The sequence below is a fragment of the Dryobates pubescens genome, chromosome 20 (genome assembly GCF_014839835.1).
Source record: "Dryobates pubescens isolate bDryPub1 chromosome 20, bDryPub1.pri, whole genome shotgun sequence".
NCBI classification, from domain to species: Eukaryota; Metazoa; Chordata; class Aves; order Piciformes; family Picidae; genus Dryobates; species Dryobates pubescens.
The window spans coordinates 18,485,226-18,503,285 of record NC_071631.1 but is presented as its reverse complement, the minus strand read 5'-3'; the positions used below and the strand labels follow the sequence as shown (position 1 = coordinate 18,503,285).

At 53.7% G+C, this 18,060-nt stretch overlaps 1 protein-coding gene across 1 annotated transcript in view; it reads left to right on the top strand.

The window, feature by feature from the left end:
- Positions 1-10,625: 10,625 nt before the first annotated feature.
- LOC128898215 (heparan sulfate glucosamine 3-O-sulfotransferase 3A1-like) overlaps positions 10,626-18,060 on the top strand; it is a 48,848-nt gene continuing 41,413 nt past the window's right edge. The window contains exon 1 of the mRNA XM_054170730.1: positions 10,626-11,484. Within this exon, the coding sequence (XP_054026705.1) occupies positions 10,922-11,484 (563 nt within the window). The 5' untranslated portion in view covers positions 10,626-10,921. The remainder of the gene's footprint in view (positions 11,485-18,060) is intronic.

Genomic DNA, 18,060 nt, shown 5'->3' with positions numbered 1-18,060 from the left:
CTTCCCCTTCTTTATCTGTCTGGATACCTCTGAACTGTGGACACAAGCTCACAAAGAGAATCATAGAATGAAGACATTGAGCTGGGAGGAACTTTTAAAGGCCATCTAGTCCACCACCGCTGCATCAGCAGGGGCATTCCCCAACTAGGTCAGATTGCTCAGAGTCCCATCCAGCCTGGCTTTGAATGTCTCTATGGATGGGGGATCCACCTCCTCCCTGGGCCACCTGTTCCAGTGTTCCACTAACCTCATAGTAATAAACTTCCTCCTAACATCCAATCTAAATCTCCCCTTCTATAGTTTAAAACTATTGCCAAGCTAACAATTTGAAGAGGGAACCTCAAGGTTGAGTTTTTCCCACATTCAGTAGTGACTGAGCCCTCCCAGCATATTGCTGCAGATGCCTCTGACAGCTCCCAGGAGGGAGGAGGGAAGAGCTCATTGGTGAGTATGGAGGTCAGGGAGGGAGTCAAGAGAGTGGGATGAGGAAGCCTGAGGCTTGGGGGTGCTAAGAAATAACAGATCTGGTTGGTGACAGACAAATGTGAAGGACAAAAAGAACTATTTCTGGCTATCAGTATGTTCAGACTAACCTGACCTCTTCTCAACCCCTTTATCTGTGTAGAGGAGATGACCACATCACCCTGGACATACCAGGCTGGTCAGGTGGACCTGTCTAACCTCCACTGCTTGTCTTAGCCAAGCTTCACACACAGCTGCATGGAGGGAAAGGTGTCTGCTCATGTTTCATGAAGCACTGAAGCCTATGTTTTGAAACAGCTGAGCTGCCGAGTGCCTGTGCAGCTCCCTAATTACACCTCCAGTGCTCTGCTCCACATGAAAATCAGGCCTAAGATGATACTGGGATGTTGTGCTCCCAAGCTGGTGAAAACTCCTTCCTGGGACTGCCTCCAAATCCCTTCTCCAGGGCCTGGGCTGTGCTCGCTGACCGGGCTCTCACCAAGGCAAAGGGAGGCTGGTTTTTGGGGCCATGAGTTGCACCCTGCTCTGATCATACCCAGGGCTCATCCTAGCAGAGTGATGAGCTCACCCAGGAGCTGCTGTGTAGGTGTGAATCATGGAATGATAGAAGGGCTTCAGTTGGAAGAGACTTTCAAGACCATCTAGTTCCAAATCCCTTGTCATGGGCAGGGACACCTCCCACTAGATCTAGCTGCTCAAAGCCTCATTTAGCCTGGTCTTCAACATTTCCATGTCCACAACTTCTCTGGACAACCTGTTCCAGTGTCTCACCACCCTTGCAGTAAAGAACTTCTTCCTAATGCCCAATCTAAACCTACCCTTCTCTAGTTTGAAACCATTGCCTCTTGTTCTATCCTTTTGTCCTATCACCTTACAAAAAAGTCCCTCTCAAGCTTTCCTGTAGGCCCCTCCAGGGGTTCTGCAGCAGGTGGGTGCAGACATGCTGCCAAAAACACAACAAGGCACTAAACCCCTCTCATGGGGGGTTTGTGGTGGGTTTAACATGACCATCACTGCTGCTCAGCCACCACCCAGCCCCATCACAAAGCTTCAGCCAGTTAGCCTCACCCTGTGCTGAGCAACAACCACCCCAGAGCTGGCAGCTGCCTCGGCATCGCCTCGCCCGAGTGCAGGCTGCCCGAGGACAGGATGCTAAGAATACAGGATTCAGCCCAAACTCCTGGGGTGATGCAAGCAGGCCACATTTCCCATACAAGGCAGGAATCTACATCCCTCGTTCCCCCTTGCAGCAGGAACTAATGCTCTGTTGCTGCTTTGCTTCCTTTTAAAGCTCTCTCCTCAGCCCAGCGAAGCCAATAAGCAGAGCTGTCACCAGCTCCGCTCAGCCGGCATGGAGCGGGAGAGGCAGCTCAGGGTGTCCCTGGGAGGGGGGCAAAGCCCTTCCCCTCACCAGTCCCTAGGGGCTTACCAGCTCTGAGGCTGGGTTTGCTGGTCTGCATCATTGCCCCTCTCTGCCTGCTGGTTACACTGTAGGGCTTTGGTGTTTTCTGGGTGCTGCAAACAGCCTGGGAGCTCCCTGGGGCTCTAGGTTTAGGTCCTGCCACTGGAGCAGTGGTTTCCAGATGTGCTTTCATCTGTCCTGAGTGGGAGGTGGGATATTTCAAAGGAAAAGAGGAAGTCATGAGGCTCAGATTGGTGCCTCTGGTGCTTCAGCTTTCAACCCCACATGTACCATCACTGTACCAAGAACAAGTTACCCCTTAAAACCTGCTGTAAAAGGAGAATCTCAAGCCCTTTACACCCAGCCTCTCATCAGTGGGTATCTCATTCCTCTGTCCAGCACAGCTGCTCTGTCCCAGCCCTTTGGGAGCTCGATTCAGTCCTCAGTGCTCTCCAAATATTGCTTAATATCCAATAAAGTCAATCAAAAGACTTCTCTTAACTGCAGAGCTGCTCAGCTAAGTCTTTACAGAGAGCTGAGGCTTTGTGTGCTCCCTCACGAGGAATGAAGGGAACCAGGACATTGAATCATAGAACTGGTGAGGCTGCAAGAGACCTTTGTGATCAAGTCCAACCACTCACCTAAAGCTCACAACCCCACTACTACTGCTAAGCCACTACCACTAAACAATAGAATAGAATTAACCAGGTTGGAAAAGACCTTCAAGATCATCAAATCCAACCTATCACCCAACACCATCTAATCAACTAAACCATGGCACTGAGTGCCTCATCCAGGCTCTTCTTAAACACCTCCAGTGATGGTGACTCCACCACCTCCCTGGGCAGCACATCCCAATGGCCAGTCTCTCTTGCTGGGAAGAATTTCTTCCTAACATCCAGCCTAAACTTCCTCTGGCACAGCTTGAGACTGTGTCCTCTTGTTCTGGTGCTGCTTCCCTGGGAGAAGAGACCAACCCCCACCTGGCTGCAACCTCCCTTCAGGGAGTTGGAGAGAGCAAGAAGGTCTCCCCTGAGCCTTCTCTTCTCCAGGCTAAGCAACCCCAGCTCCCTCAGCCTCTCCTCACAGGGCTGTGCTCCAGACCCCTCCCCAGCTTTGTTGCCCTTCTCTGGACACCTTCCAGCAACTCAACATCTTTCCTAACCTGAGGAGCCCAGAACTGGACACTAAGCACAGCATCCATCCATCTTTTAAGCACCTCCAGGGATGGTAACTACACCACCTCTCTGGGCAGCCTGGTCCAGTGCTTGAGAACCCTTTCTGGGAAGGAGTTTTTCCTAATATCCAACCTGAACCTCCCCTGGCACATCTTGAGGCTGTTTGCTGCTGTCCTGTCACTTGTTGCATGTGAGAAGAGACCAACCCCCACCTCACTCCAACCTCCTTGCAAGAAGTTGTAAAGGGTGATGAGCTCTCCCCTCAGCCTCCTCTTCTGAAGACTAAACAACCCCCAAATTCCCTTTGCTGCTTCTCACAAGACTTGTGTTCAAAACCCTTCACCAGCTCAGTTGCTCTTCTCTGGGCACTCTCCAGACCCATGAGAGTAGGCAGCTCCCATCTCCACTTAGGATGCCACCTTGTCTCCAGCCCAGTTCCTGGAGTCACTCTCTCCATTTGTCCTCTCCATCCTGCTCTGGGCAAACCTCCCCAAGTACATCTTCACCAAAGCCAACCTTTCTCCACCAAACACACCCAAAAGCACGTTTTTTAGCACCAAGAATGTTTTATCAAGAGTTTGTAGCCAGCCTTCCCTGTATGTATTATGCAGAACCATAAATGCAGATTTAGGGGTTCATTTCCCCAGGTTTTTCATTCTCTGGCTTGGAATACTTTAAAAAATGGAGACTAATATGAAAAAGAGGGGGAGAAAAAGCCACAAAAGGTATTTATTGTTGTTCCAGCCCATAGCCACTCACAACTGTGTCCAACCCAGCGCCGTGAAGCACAAATAAACCAAGACGCAAACAAAGGCAATAAAAGAGACAAGTATCGGCTCCAAAAGCTCTGGAGGAGCAGCAGGAGTGCAACTACTTCATGTTCCAGCTAATATAGCTGTCTGGAGTGATCCTCAGAAAGCTCTACCAGGGAGCAGTTTATGAGTTTCCCTTGGAGAGCTCGGGTAAATATTTGCCTGTGGTGCCTGAGGAGCACTGGGGAGGTGGCTGGTGTTTGCCAGCCCAGCTAACAAACCTGCTGCTTGGGGTGGCCATAGAGTGTGTCCTGCACCATGGGCTGTGGGCATGGAGGTGGAGACAAGACATGACATCATTCCTCTCAGGATGTGCCTGGTGGTGGGTTACTCCAAGAGAAGTTTTTCCATGGATGAGAGGAGCTGATCATGGAATCGCAGAATGGTTTGGTTGGAAGGGACCTTTAAAGCTCATCCAGTCCAACACCCCCTGCAGCCAGCAGGGGCCTCTGCAGCTAGAGCAGGTTGCTCACGGTCCCAAACAGCCTGACCTGCAATGCTTCCAGCCATGGGGCAGCTCAGACCTCTCTGGGCAACCTGGGACAAGCTCTCACCACCCACTGTGCCAAACATTTCTTCCTTCTCTCGAGTCTGAATCTCTCTCTTTTAGTTTCATACCATTCCCCCTTGTCCTGTCAGAACAAGCACTGAAGTCTGTCCCCAGCTTTCTGCTCAGCCCTTGAAGCACTGCAAGGCCACCAGAAGGTCTCCCTGGAGCCTTCTCTTCTCCAGGCTGAACAACCTCAACTCTCTCAGCCTGACCTCACACCAGAGGGGTTCCAATCATTGCTGTGGCCTCCTCTGGCTCCTCTCTAACAAGTCTCTGCCTCCTTTGCTGAGCGCTCCAGAGCTGGCCCCAGCACTGCAGGTGATGTCCCAGCAGAGCATACCAAAGGGGCAGAATCCCCTCCCTGCAGAAGGAGCCAGGGTGAGCAAGCACTCAGCTGAGCATCTCAGCAAAGCATCAAGGCTGCCAAATTCACCCTGCTTGACATCAAGGCTGCCAAATTCACCCTGCTTGACTCCAAGCTTCCCAGCCAGTCCCACCAACCCAGAAGCAGTGGTAGGCCACCAAAACCACAACTGGGAGAAGTGGCTTAAGTAATGAGGGGAGAGGCATGATGGGTCCCGTGGGTCCCAGAGGTCTGTAGCCCATGCCAGTCTTTAGGAAACACTGCTGCAGCTGCTTTCATGGGAGGCTGAGCCCCTAACGAGCTGTGGAGGCCCTCCAGATAAATCATCATCCTGTATATCCCCAGGAAGGACAAGCAGAGATCATTTAACCCTCAGCCCTTTTGCCCCCTAGATTACATTGCACATGACAAAGCATCCTGCTCCAGGCCATGCTCTCCCCTCCTCCATGGCAGGGGCATCACCCTGAGCATGGTGATTGACCACGTAGGGAAGGGCAGGTCCAGCAATCAGGAGCCCTGCCTGGAGCAGCCAGGCAGCCACTGCTGACAGCCCTGAGCTCCCCTCATGGCTTTGAATCCCATTCAGTCTCCTCTTACCGGTCCTTATTAATTCATGCTCCCGATCTGAGGCCTCCCAGATGTCCTCGCATCTTGTGCCAGCTCTCTAATCAAGTTGGCCTGTTCCCCATCCTGGCTGGGCAGGAGGGATCAGAGAGAAGGTGGACAGAGTGCCATGGCCAGGCAGTGGGCACACAGACACGTAGCCTCCTGCCTCAGCCAGAGCAGGACAAAGAGTTCATCTGCTTTCTGCTCACAGGTCTGTTTGCTTTGGGGGGGCAGGCTTCACATACTCTGCCTGCACACCTGGCCTGTGACAGTGATTTTGTCAGGTTCAGCAAGTGCAGGCTGAAAAGGATCCCTCTTTTTTTATCTGCATGCCTTGTCCTGTGGCTGCTCCTCCCTTCAAAACCAATAACATTAAACCCAAAAGGACAATCCCATCCCCATCCTTTTCAGTGACAGGGCTCAAGATTTCAGGATACCTTTTCAACAAAACCTCCCCATCACTAGAGACATTACCTGGCTCCCTAACATGGATTTCATGGCCATGGTGGCCTTAGGTTGAAGGCTGAACTCAGTGATCCTAGAGGTCTTTTCCAAACAAAACAATTCTATGGTTCTATGTCTCCACCACCTGCCCCTACCTGCTCATTCCCCTGGTGATGCTCCATGGGGGTGCAGTTCCCGTTCCCCGTGCTCACAGGTCCCACCCCCTCCTCCCCACTGCCTCCAACCCTGTGCATGCTCAGCACACACTGCACCTAATGAGACCTTGGCAGAGCCAATCAGTTCCTTTTGTAATGATACAGGAACATTCTGGTGGAGCCTGGCTGTGTCACATGTGCACCCACACATATTCTGTCCCAAAAAGTCCAGTGGAGCCAGAACTCACCTAGGAGCCAGAGCACACTGGGATGAGCCCAGCAGCTGTGGTCCTCCTGCCACCACAGCCAGCCTGGGGTTGTGGACAGCAGCAGCTCATCCTTGGCACCTCAACCTAACTCCAGGGCACTTCCCAGCAGCTTCCCCTGCTCCACACCTCACTGGCTCCCAGTCCTGCCAGCTCTCAAGAACAATGCATGTCCGAAGGCAATCCGAAGGCAAAAAGTCCTTGAACTTTCTGTGTGATTTCAAGGGGGGAAAAACCCAGGAGATTACAGAGATCAATAGAGGATTTGGGTAAAACAGGACCTGCCATTGACTCCTCGGGGCTCTCAGCCCCTGTGCTGCTGCTGGCCTGTCCCCAGCAGCTATTGTTCCCATTCACTTTAGATGAAGGGGCTTTTGTTGTAGGATCCCATGCAGGGTCACATTGCCCCTCGGTTATCAATCTGTTCCTCTCTCCTCTGTCCCATACTCCATCTCCCCGCTACAATGGGATGTTTTCTTCTGCAGCAGCTTCCTGACAGGCAGCAGCTCCCTTTGCCTTCAGGCCTTATAATCACTTGTTAAGCTGTGCTAGCCTCAGGCTCCCCGGTCCCTTTTCCAGCATACTCCCAGTTTAACCCCTGATCCCATTCACGCTACGGGTCACCGGGAAAGGGGGGGGGGGGGGAAAACCAGCTGTCCCAGCGGGGCTGGGCTGGGTTCTGTGTGCATGAGGCATCTGAGCTGGAAGCCTGCCACATTCCCAGTTGTATGGCAGCACCTGGAAATATCAGATGGAAGCAAAGTTATCAGCTCTTGTTTGCCAAAGCAGCAGCAGCACATTTGGGCTGCTGAGGTCAAGCCTCTGCAGGCTCGCTTGCCAAAGGGCTCTCCTGGTAAGCACATCTGTTCCTTTGGGGTCTCATGAAGGGATCCCCAAAGAAAGGCATCCTAAACAAGTCCATTTGGAATAGAAAGCCTTGCTAATGGGCTGCTGCTGCTGGTGGAGGGGGGATTTTGGCACCAGGCATGCTGAGAGAGGAGCCCTGCTTGCTCCCGTAAGTAGCAGCAGCAATGAGTTATGCAGCAGAGCACTCCTAGGGGAGGGGAGGCAGGAGTGGGGCAAGCAATAAACTAATAAATAGATAAAAAGAGAAAGGGAAAATCAGCATGGTAAGGAACGAGTGCAAACAGGATCACAGAGCAGAGCCTGCCAGGACCATCCCCAGGCTGAGCCCATGCCAGCAGCAGGGCTGGTGCCAGGGAGCCATGAGTCATGGGCACGACTTGCAGCCCTGTGAGCTGGGATGGCCACGCTTGCCTCTGCCCTGCCAGCCCACCAGGGAGGGTGATGGCATATTTCCATGCCCACCATGGCACACAGAGCTCCCCTGGCCCCCGGGGATGCCAGCAAACTGAGGCACCTCACTGGGATGTGGGAAGGGCGTGCTGGTGTCTGCAATGGGCTGTAGCACAAGGCTTTGGAATAGGCAGATCCATCCACACGGAGGAAAATTAAGGGGAAAACAGAGAAGCTGCACCGAAGATGTTAACTCAGTTGTGTAAGAGACTGAGTAAATGGAAAGCACCTTTTGCTCCAAGCCTCTAAGTCATTCAAGTCCCACCACGTTATCCCTCAGAGGGGTTATTTTTGCAGTAGGGCTGAAGCAGATAAGAGGTGTGCAGTCTCAGGACTTGAAGTCATGACGTCAGCCACCCAATTTCTCTGGCTTTATACTGCCTGGCTCACCAAAGGGGCTTTGTACTAAACGAAACTCATCTGGAAATAAGGACAAACCCAGGCTGCTAATGGAATCTCATGTTTGCAGCTGCATGGGCAGAGTCTGCAGCCCTGTGGGGTGCAGAGAAGTGAAACTATTCCGCAGCTAATTTCCCTTTCTAACAGGTAAAACACCTTCCCTCTTGTGGAGTGGTTGCTGACTGTTGGAGCCACCAGAACCTTCAGCCCCAGTAAGCAGAAACCATGAGTCAGGCTCTGGGGGAAAAAAATAATCAGAAGAAGTGCCTTAAATATCATAAGGCTATTTTAGATACATTTCGATTTGGCTTATTGCTTTCCAGATAGACTCTGGTCATATTTTGCCTGGGCAGCTAGTGACTTTTTTAAAGGCAAGCCTGAGCTTCTCACCAATCTTTCAAGGGCAAAACGAACCAAAACCCAAAGAAAAGCAGCAAATGTGAGGCCTCTGATACAACCCCAGAGGAGAGACACAGCCCCCACCTCACCGTGCTCCTGCACTTCACTCCTCTTGTTTTCTCTGCTTGAAGTGACCATTTATTCAAACGGAAAAAGCGGCTTTGTTCTAAGGGGCTAGGAGAAAAAGTGTCCTAATAACCAGCATAAAGGAGTCAAAGCACTTTGCATTGATCCAGCTCCTTCTGCAGGGCCCACTCCAAAGCCCCATTGATGTCAGCAAAGTCTTTTCTCTGACTTCAATGAGCTGCGGATCACAGCTCAGATTTATAAAGGCATTTAGGTTCCTAATGATGTAAGTAGTTGCCTAGAGGTGTTAGGGGCCTAACCTGCTTATAGCCTTTTGTAAATCACACCAGGCATCCACTTACACATCCCAAGCGCTGAAATACCTGCAACGCTACAGTATCCCGAAGTCACCAAACAGAGGGGGTTGGAATGACGCTCCCTGATGCGAGATGAAGTGATCTGGCCGCGCTGCAGCTGGGGTGGGTAGGGGTTGGGGGAAATCCATACGTTCAAGACGAAGTTTTTGCTGCTTAGAGAGTCAAAAAAAAAAAAGAAAAGAAAGGGAAAAGTCACCAAGTTGGGAGAAGATCTAATAGAATAATTCATTACAAATAACATTTGTTATTAATTTGGGCCTGTTTACTATTTGGAAACACATTTTTATTAGGCAGCCAGCTCTGCAGATGGCTGATTATTATGCATTGCAATTTCCTTCCCCCCCCCCCCCCCCCTTCCCCATCCTCCCTTCTCTTCCTCTTTTCATTGAATAATTTCTGGATACACCAGCTTTATTTCCAAGGAGTTGAAGTTTTAACTCCTCAGCTAGGGCCGCACCAAACAGAAAGGAAAAGGGAGGTGGGGGGGAAGAAAGAAAAAAGATCTAAGTCAAGTGTTTCATGTGCAAGTTTGTTTAAAAATTCTATAATCTATGACAAACATTTCAAATTAAAAGGGCATTCCCACAGGCAATGAAATAATGAAGCCCTTAGAATCAGGCAGCCGAGGCATGAAGCTGATAGCTCTTTCCACATTTTATGTACTCTCCAAGGAGGGGAGCAAATTCGGAGAGCAACAGCGTGTTGTGTTTGTAGATATTTCCTACCGACTGCGGGCCAGATCCCGCAGTCAGCCTCGGGGTGGTTTGTTCGAGTGAGCGAGGTGAGGGTGGGGGAAGTCTGATTTCAGGTCTCTCTGTGCTGTGATCAGGCCAGCGCTGGGCGCAACTGCTGGCTGGAACCCTGCAAGTGTATCTTGCGCCCGTGTTTGGCTGTTTGTAAGGGGGGGGACTGTTCTGCCGTGTAAAGGTACCTGTGTGTGTTGGGGTGGGTATGATCGCTGGGCAAAGCAGGGATTCGTGCAAGCACCTGAGGGATGGGGAGAGGGGTAGTGAAAAAATTCAGAGTGTGTGGACGGAGAGGTGGGCAGAGTGTGGTCAGAGGCTGTGGTCTCATCGCGCTGCACACGCTGAATGGAAAAGTCCCGAGGAGCTGCTTGCCAAACGAGCCTGTCTGCTGGTAGTGGGGTGGATTTCCCACTGCGGCTGCAATGGGCAGCTGGAAAAGTAAGTCAGCCTCTGCAGAGAAGCTGTGGAGGATCGACATCTCCTCTCTGCCCCACGGGGCGTCCCCGCACCCATCGGGACAGCCTCCGTGGCATCCCCATATCCCTCTACCCTTCGAGCACCCCTCTAGCCCCCGGGATATTCCCCTGGCACAGCTTTATGCGCATCATCGCATCCCTCTGACCCTCGGACGCTCTTCTGGACACCCTCGACCCCCAGGACACATCCGCACCCCCTGGGACAATCTCTGGGACAGCCCAGCATCCTTCTCCCCACTAATACAGCCTCTGGGGTATCGTCGCATCACCGCAACCCCCGGGACATCCTTCGGGGCAGACCTCTATCCTCCAGGACAACCGCCCGGGGCATCCCCTGGGACAGCGTCTGGGGAATCCCCGCATATCTCTACCTCCCCGATATAGCCTCCCGGGGCACCCCCGCACCTCGCTCCCCTCGAAGGCTCTCGGAAGAGGCTTCCCCAAGTCCTCCCTTCCCTCCCCCGCCCGCACCCCTGGGCTCCGCCGGGACCGGTCCGGGGGCGGCTCTGCCCCCCGCCCCCGCCGCGCCATTGGCTCGCCCCGCCCGCCCCGCTCCGCCCCGCTCCCGGCGATGTCTCCGCCGAAGTTTGCGGCGGCGGCCGCCGCACGTGGGAGCCCCGCACCGAGCCCCCGGCACCGGCGGGTTCCCGGCATCGCTTCCCGGAGCGGCAGTAGGGGAGGAGGCGACGGCGGCTTCCCCCCCTTCCCCACCCACCCCCCAAAGGGGGATGCCCCCCTGAAGCACCGCCGCGGCCTGGCCCCCGTGCTGGGGATGCGGCAGTACGCAGCCCCCCGCCACCGCGGAGCGCTGCGCGGAGGGGCCGCGCCGGGGGGCGGCCGCGGAGCATGGCCAAGGAGCCCGGCAGCCGCCTCGGGGTAGCATGGCCGTGAGCGCGGCGGCCCCCCCAGCCGCCGAGCCGCTGCCCCGCAGCATCTTCAAGAAGTTCCTGGTGATGCTCTGCTCCCTCCTCATGTCCCTCTACGTCTTTTACTGCCTGGCCGATCGCTGCCAGACCCTGCCCGGACCCATCATCGCCGCTGGTGCCGCCTCGGAGGAGGAGGAGGGTGGCGGCGGTGGGTACCTGGGGGGCTCGGCCGAATTGCCCCCCTGGCAGGCGGCGGCGGCTCGGCGGAAGCGGCTCCTGCAGCGGCTCAAGCAGCAGCAGCGGCGGCGGCGGCAAGAGGCGGCGCCCGGCGAGGAGATGCCGGCCGGGGGCGGTGGGAACCGGGCCGGCGGCTCGGGCGGGGGTGGCACTGCCGGGACCCTGACGCTGCTGCTGGGCGAGGGCACGAAGCGGCTGCCTCAGGCCATCATCATCGGCGTGAAGAAGGGGGGAACGCGGGCGCTGCTGGAGTTCCTGCGGGTACACCCCGACGTTCGAGCCGTCGGTGCCGAGCCCCACTTCTTCGACCGCAACTACGAGCGGGGACTCGCCTGGTACAGGTACGGGACAGGCTGTGGCGGGCGGCGGCGGAGCCGGGGCCGTGGCCGAGCCGGCAGTGCCCCCCGCTGGCCACCGAGCCCCTCCGCCGCCCACCCGTGGATCTTCGACCCCCACACCCTCCTCCCCTCCCCTAATCCCTATAGCTGCTCCTCGAAACCCTGTCCCTGCTCCTCAAACCCACCCGCCGATCTTTTTCTCACACCCCAAATCCCCCAGCCCCGCTGCCCTTGTTTCCCGGTTCCCCATCCTCTGTCCCCCATCCCCTCTCTCAACCCGTTTTCCCCTACCTGCTCCCAAATCCCCCAGACCTTTTCTTTCTCCCCGCATCCTCCTCGCTGCCGCCCCATTCCCTAATGCCCCCACCTCCCATCCTCCTTCCTGCTCCCCATCACCACATCCACTAATTTCTTCCCACACCCCCGCTACCCAGTCCCAATGCCCAGCGCATCCCCCTGCCCCAATGCTGAGAACCTCCCAAGGGTAACTCCCTGCACCCTGGGGTGCTGCTTGTGGGGAGGGCTGGGGGACAATGGGAAGTGCCCCATAGCCCTGGGCACTGCACGGGGATGCTGAGGCAGAGCTAACCCCTCCAGAGGAGCCCAGCCCCTGCTAACATCTTGCTACCCCCTGACTTTTTGGGGAGGGGGCTGCAAAACCCGCGGTTCATCTGAGTTCCCAGCCGTGCTCCCCGCTCCCCCCTCCCCCCCCCCGTAGCCCGGGGTGCTTTCCTTTGCCGACCACGGTCTCATCACCTCCTGCAGCTCTCAGCCCAGAGATGCAGCTTTTAAAATCAGCTTTTCTGTGTTTGGTGAGGAGAAAACCCTCCGTTATTTCCCCATTTCCCATGCAAATGTTTCAGCAGCCCTATAAGGAGCAACCCAAAATGTCAGCTCCAGGAGCACAAGCCACGCTCCCACCTTGCCTAAGCAGCAGCAGCAAAAAGGCAGATGAGGTTCTTCTCGTGATTAATTAGTGTCTCATTAAGCCAAAGAAAAGGGAGCCCCTTTAAAACGAGACGGCAGACTCCAAAGGCAAGGGGCAGGATCCTCGTTGGTGATGCTTAGGTGTTTTCCTGGTGTGTTTTAAAGTTACCAGAGGAGCATCTCCTGGCGGATTTCTGATGGATAGGACTGGTTGGGGTGGGGGTGAAACTGCTCTCTTTTTCTTTTTGCAGAGTGTGTGTCTGTCTTTGTGGCTTTCTTGAATGAACAAGGGGGAAAAGAGAGGATTTGGGGTACCCCTGGAGCTTGTTTCCCTTTCCTGTTAATCCCGGGGCTCTTAGCAGAGAGGGGAGGATGATATTTTTGGGGGGGGAGGGGGGCTCAGCTTGCAGTGGCAGGATGGCAATGTGGAGTAGGATAGTACTGACAGTCCGAGTGTTTGTGTGGAAGTCCTAACACGTGGAAGCAATGAGCTTCCTTCTGCATCTGCCGGTGGCAGAAGCGCTCTGGGTTGGTTGTTTTTTGGCTTTTTGCCTCTTTATTTTTTTTTTTTTTTGCAGGCAGCAGAGTGTGGGTTCTCCAAGCAGAAAGATTTCCTTTCGTGTGGGCTGGAGCTGTCTACAGAATGATATTTTTAGCGTGTGCTTATCCAATTTCCACATGCTGACCCCCCCCCCCCCCCCCCCCCCCCCCCCCACTATCAGAAAGGAAACATTAAAAACGGATCTGAAAAACCTCAGGAACTTTTCATCAAGGCTTGACTTTGAAAAATAAACAGAGGGCGGTGGGGTGGCATCGGCTGGGATGGATGGTGCGGCTATGCAGAGCGGCTCGTTTGTCAGCGATGCTCTCCAAGCTTTGGGGAGCAGATGGCGGTAGGGTAGACCCCGCTGGCTGGAAAGGGTGCCTGAGCGAGGAGCGCAGAGCTAGGCAGGGGAGGAGCCATAGGCGGTTGGAGCCCAGCGCAGCCCTCAGTGGAGGGGATTTAATTACCCAGAGGTTTGGTCGTGATCTTGCAGCTCTCACTCATCCAAGGTGCTCCCTGCGGGCTGTTTGTGTAATCACCGTGTTTTAGCGTTTTGCTACACGGGCTCTGCCATTAATGGCCGCAGTTGGTTTGTTCTGCTATTTGATGTACTGAATTTCATCTCCTTCTTTTTTTCTTAAAACGTATTTCTTTAATTTATTTATTTATTTTTTATTAGCCCAGTGGAGAGGCTGAGGCACAGAGAATTCTTTGTACGGGATTATTCCTCTGAGACCTAATCTTGCTGCCTTTGCTTGTAGGAGTAATTTTTACTACCACACGGGGTCCCGGCGCGATGGCAGAGCCGTGGTGGCAGCCTGTTGGTAACCAGTTACCAGCTGGTTATAAATACTCATTAAAACATATAAAAAGAGAGAGATCTGTCTCTCTCCCTGGGCTTGCTGCGACTTCTGAGGAGGGTTCAGCGCCGGGGAAACGGCCAGATGTTTGCCAGGGGTTCTGAGTGCTTATCTTTGGCATCAGAGGCTTGGGTTTCACGTGCATTGCTGTTTCCCAGCAGGCAGACTAAACAGCATCATTTACAAGGTATAAACACTTGGGTTTGCTTTCAGCGCCCACAGGAAGCCCTGGCCAAGGCAACGAGAAGCTGCTGGCTGTTTGCAGCGGCTTGGGCTTGCATCAGCCTTCATGGCTGGTGATGGGCAGTGCTGCTATCTATTCCTGGAGCATGGCGTTGGGCTGTCACAAGGATGCCACCCCAGAAGTGTGGCAGGGTGGCTGTGGGGTCTTGGGCATGGTGAGATTTTCCTTCTGGAAACAAAGGAGCAGCTCCAGTGACTGCTGCTTGTTACGGCATGAGCGTGGATCAATGGGGCTGAGCTGTGGCAGCAGCAGCGAGCTGGTGCTCCTGAAGCAGCTGCTGAGGTGCTGGTACCTGTGAGGCAGCAGCTGGTGAGGCATGGGCTGGGCAGGCGAAAGCCCTGTCACCTCCTAAGGTGTCCCGAGTGCTCAAACTGCTGTCTGCTCAGTCAGGTGGAATAACCCGGAGGCTCTTGCAGCCCGCTCTGCGCCTGGGTAAAAGGCAGCGGTCCTGCCCGGAGGCTGCTTTCACCAACCCCTACCCGAGTGGGTTAATTTGGTATGGGTGACACCTCCGTGCGTGCTAGTGCGTGGGTTAGGTATCGAGGGGGCTGTGTGCCCAGGGCAGCTTTCGCCGTTCCACGTTTAGGAGCCCTCCCTTTGCACGGGGTCGAAAGGAGGGAGGGGGGCAGCCCACAATACTGGCATTGACTTCCCAGCGCAGGGATCTCAGCTCCAGCCCTGAACAAGGCTATTGAGGCTGCAGAGTTCAATAGCAGGTGAGCAGGGGCTTTAAAAGAGCTCAACTGCCACTCCCCACCCCAAAAAGGGCTGGGGAGAACCCCTCAGGAGTAGGAACTAAGCCACTCAAGTGAAAAGGGGGGGGGGAAATAAAGCCCTGCGACCTCTGTATTTGTGAGTGATGCTGTGAGCCTGGCTGGTTCCCTCTGATCCTTTGTTAGTCTGGTGCTGATTGAGCTGCCTGTTGGAATGTCATTATACTGTCACTCACCCCAGGAACATTTATTTCATATGTTTTAATCTGCCTGCCGCTGGAGCACCGCTGCCAATGTCACTCGAGCGAAGCCAAGCTAATGTCATTAGATTACACCCCATCCAGGGGAAGATGAAAGATGATTCAAACTTACTCCAGCAGCTTGGGAGTTTAAGTATCGCTCCTCCCAGATGCTTCCAGAGCTGGGGAGTTCTCTCTCCTAATTAATGCCCTCTTGGGATTTTGTTTTTTTCCAAGGCTGGTGTGGTGTTTTTTCCCCCCCCTTCCTTTTTTTCTTTCTAATCCAGGCAACCACTGATGTTCCTCTATCAAAGAGAACGTCTCAGTTGTTGAAGAGGTCTGGGGTGGAAGAAAAGGAGGTTTATCTGGGGAGGGGATGAGTTTACAGCAGCTGTTAGCAGCTGCATCCCACCTTTTCCCATCCTCTGTGCCTCACACCGTGGTGAAATCAGAGCCCTGGGGATGGAGGGGCTGCTCCTGTAGAGGTGGACAGCCTAGAGGTCCTCAGGGTTTTGTGGTCACCACAATTCAACAGCACAGTCTGGGAATATGAGAATGGGAACATAGATATGGGGGGGTAAGAGGGCATGGATGATGCCAGAGGAGACTTCAGCAAAATGAAAACAATTCATGGAAGGTGGAGCAGGACCAAATGGCCATCAGGAAGAAAGACCTCGTTGCAAACCAACTCTGTGGGTGGGAGATGCTGTGGCAGTAGCTGCCTTAAAGCCCTCTTCTCCCTTACCTTTCTTCAGGCATCCCTGCAGCTTCTGCAAGGAACACCTGGTCTTGGAAGTGTTCAAAAAGGGATGGGATGTGGCACTCAAAGCCATGGTTTAGTGGTCACGAGGTCTTGGGTGACAGGTTGGCCTTGATGATCTTAGATGTCTCTTCCAACCTCATTGATTCTGTGATGCTGTGATTCTGCATGTGCCCAGCTCAGAACGTGGGTTGTGCTGTTGGCCATGGAGTTTGAGCCACTTTGGGTTTTCTGCTCCTTGCCGTGTGCAGGCCTGGAAGGTCTTGGTTTGGCCACACCTGCTCCTCACCCTGGGAACATCTTGTCTCCCAAACACATCTGAATCACTAATAGCAGCAAGCTCAGCCTGCAGCAGTTTCTCTGGAAATTGCAGCCTTGGACAAGCAGACGTTGGAGAGGATCAAGGTCCTTGTTTATTTATTAGCTGTGTAATCAGACACCTCCCCACACTGAGCTCCTGGTGCCAGGTGCTCTATAAAAAGGGAACAAAAGATGATCTTGGCCCCAAAGTGCCGGTAATTCACTGTAAACAACAGGTGGAGATAGGGTGAGACAGGTACAGAGATGGTGGAAAGGGCTGGTCGGTTGGGCAGTGTGGGTCTCCTGGTCAAGGATCCACTGGAGATGGAGGATGAGGTGGATTTATGGGTGGTTGAAGGGACCTCTCCTTGCAGGAAAGGGCAATGAGGAGGAGGAGCTGGTTGGAAATGCTGATGGGATCAGAATTGGAGTAACTGAATCTGTTATAAAGAGCTAGTATCTGATTCTGGTGCTCCTGTGCTTTGCTGCTGCCTTTGTGCATGATCTGAGCTTGGTGTTTCCATAAAGATTTGAAAGAGTGTGAAGGCTGGCACCCCACTGCTGGGGAGATGTCTTTGTGTGCCTCAGTTTGCCCATCTGTAAGCTGGGAGGGAAGTCACTGTCCCTGTGCTGCAGGGATGGACAGCAGGACTGTGATGTGACAGCACAGAGATGAGGTGCTGTGTGGAGTCCAAGCTTGGGCTGTGATGTGGGTTAAATAGAATAGAATAGAATTAACCAGGTTGGAAAAGACCTTTGAGAGCATCGAGTCCAGCCTATCACCCAACACCATCTAATCAACTAAACCATGGCACCAAGTGCCTCACCCAGGCTCTTCCTAAACACCCCCAGGGATGGAGACTCCACCACCTCCCTGGGCAGCACATCCCAATGGCCAATCTCTCTTGCTGGGAAGAATTTCTTCCTAACATCCAGCTTAAACCTCCCCTGGTGCAGCTTGAGACTGTGTCCTCTTGTTCTGTTGGTGATTGCCTGGGAAAAGAGATCAACCTCCACCTGGCTGCAACGACTTTAAAGAGTCCAAGGGGAAAACATGTAATTAAAATCTCCAGATCAACTTCACTCTGCACTCTGATGATACCAAGGGTGGTACAATGATGATTGAGGCAAGTTCCTCCCCTTGGAGACCAACAGGTTAAATATCACTTGGCTTTGTGCCCACTTCAGCCATAGAGGTTTTCCCCTGAAAGAAGGAACCCTTGACCTCCACTGGCAACCAAACTGGGTGAAATCCATCACCAAAGCTGCTGGCAGAGGTCTTGCAGCCTTGACACAGCTTTGGCTCCTGTCCTCTTGTGGTGGAGTGGAGCTGTGCCATCTGGTGTGCACACTGGATGGATGGCACCATCCAGTGATGGCATCATGCTGACACCCATCCCCCTCATCCCCAGCAAGGTCTAACCACAAAGATCTGGGGCTGGGCTCTTTCCTCACTTAGTCCCTAGATGAACCCCAAAGGGTTATTATGTTTGGTGGGTCTTTCAAGCATTTTGTATCTATACAGATCCTGTCAGAGGTTCCTATCCACGGCTGAGTTCCTGACACTGAGCTCCTGAGGAGACACTAACCCCATTCCCATTAGGAGGCGTCAAAATGAGTACTTGAGGTTTTATTGGACTCTCCTCTTGGTGGATCCTGTGGTCTGCACAGGGATGGGGATGTACCAGAGAGGTTCAGAATTCCATAGACCCCATCCTCCTCCACCTCAGTACTGCTTCATGCTCCTAGGGCACAGAAACTGCAGAGGATTGCCACCTTCTTCATCCACCCTATGGGTCTGCTTGGGCTGGGGAACTTGGGAACCAGGGCTCAGGAACTGGGGCTCCCCTGGCTCTGCCTGCTGGTGCTGAGCAATCATGAAAATATGGCCTTGGCTGTCCAAGATCTTGTCAGTTACATCCCTTGTGCTGGGTCTTGTGGAAAGCAGCACAAAGCTCCAGCTGCCTGGGGCGAGAGCCCATTTATGGCAAA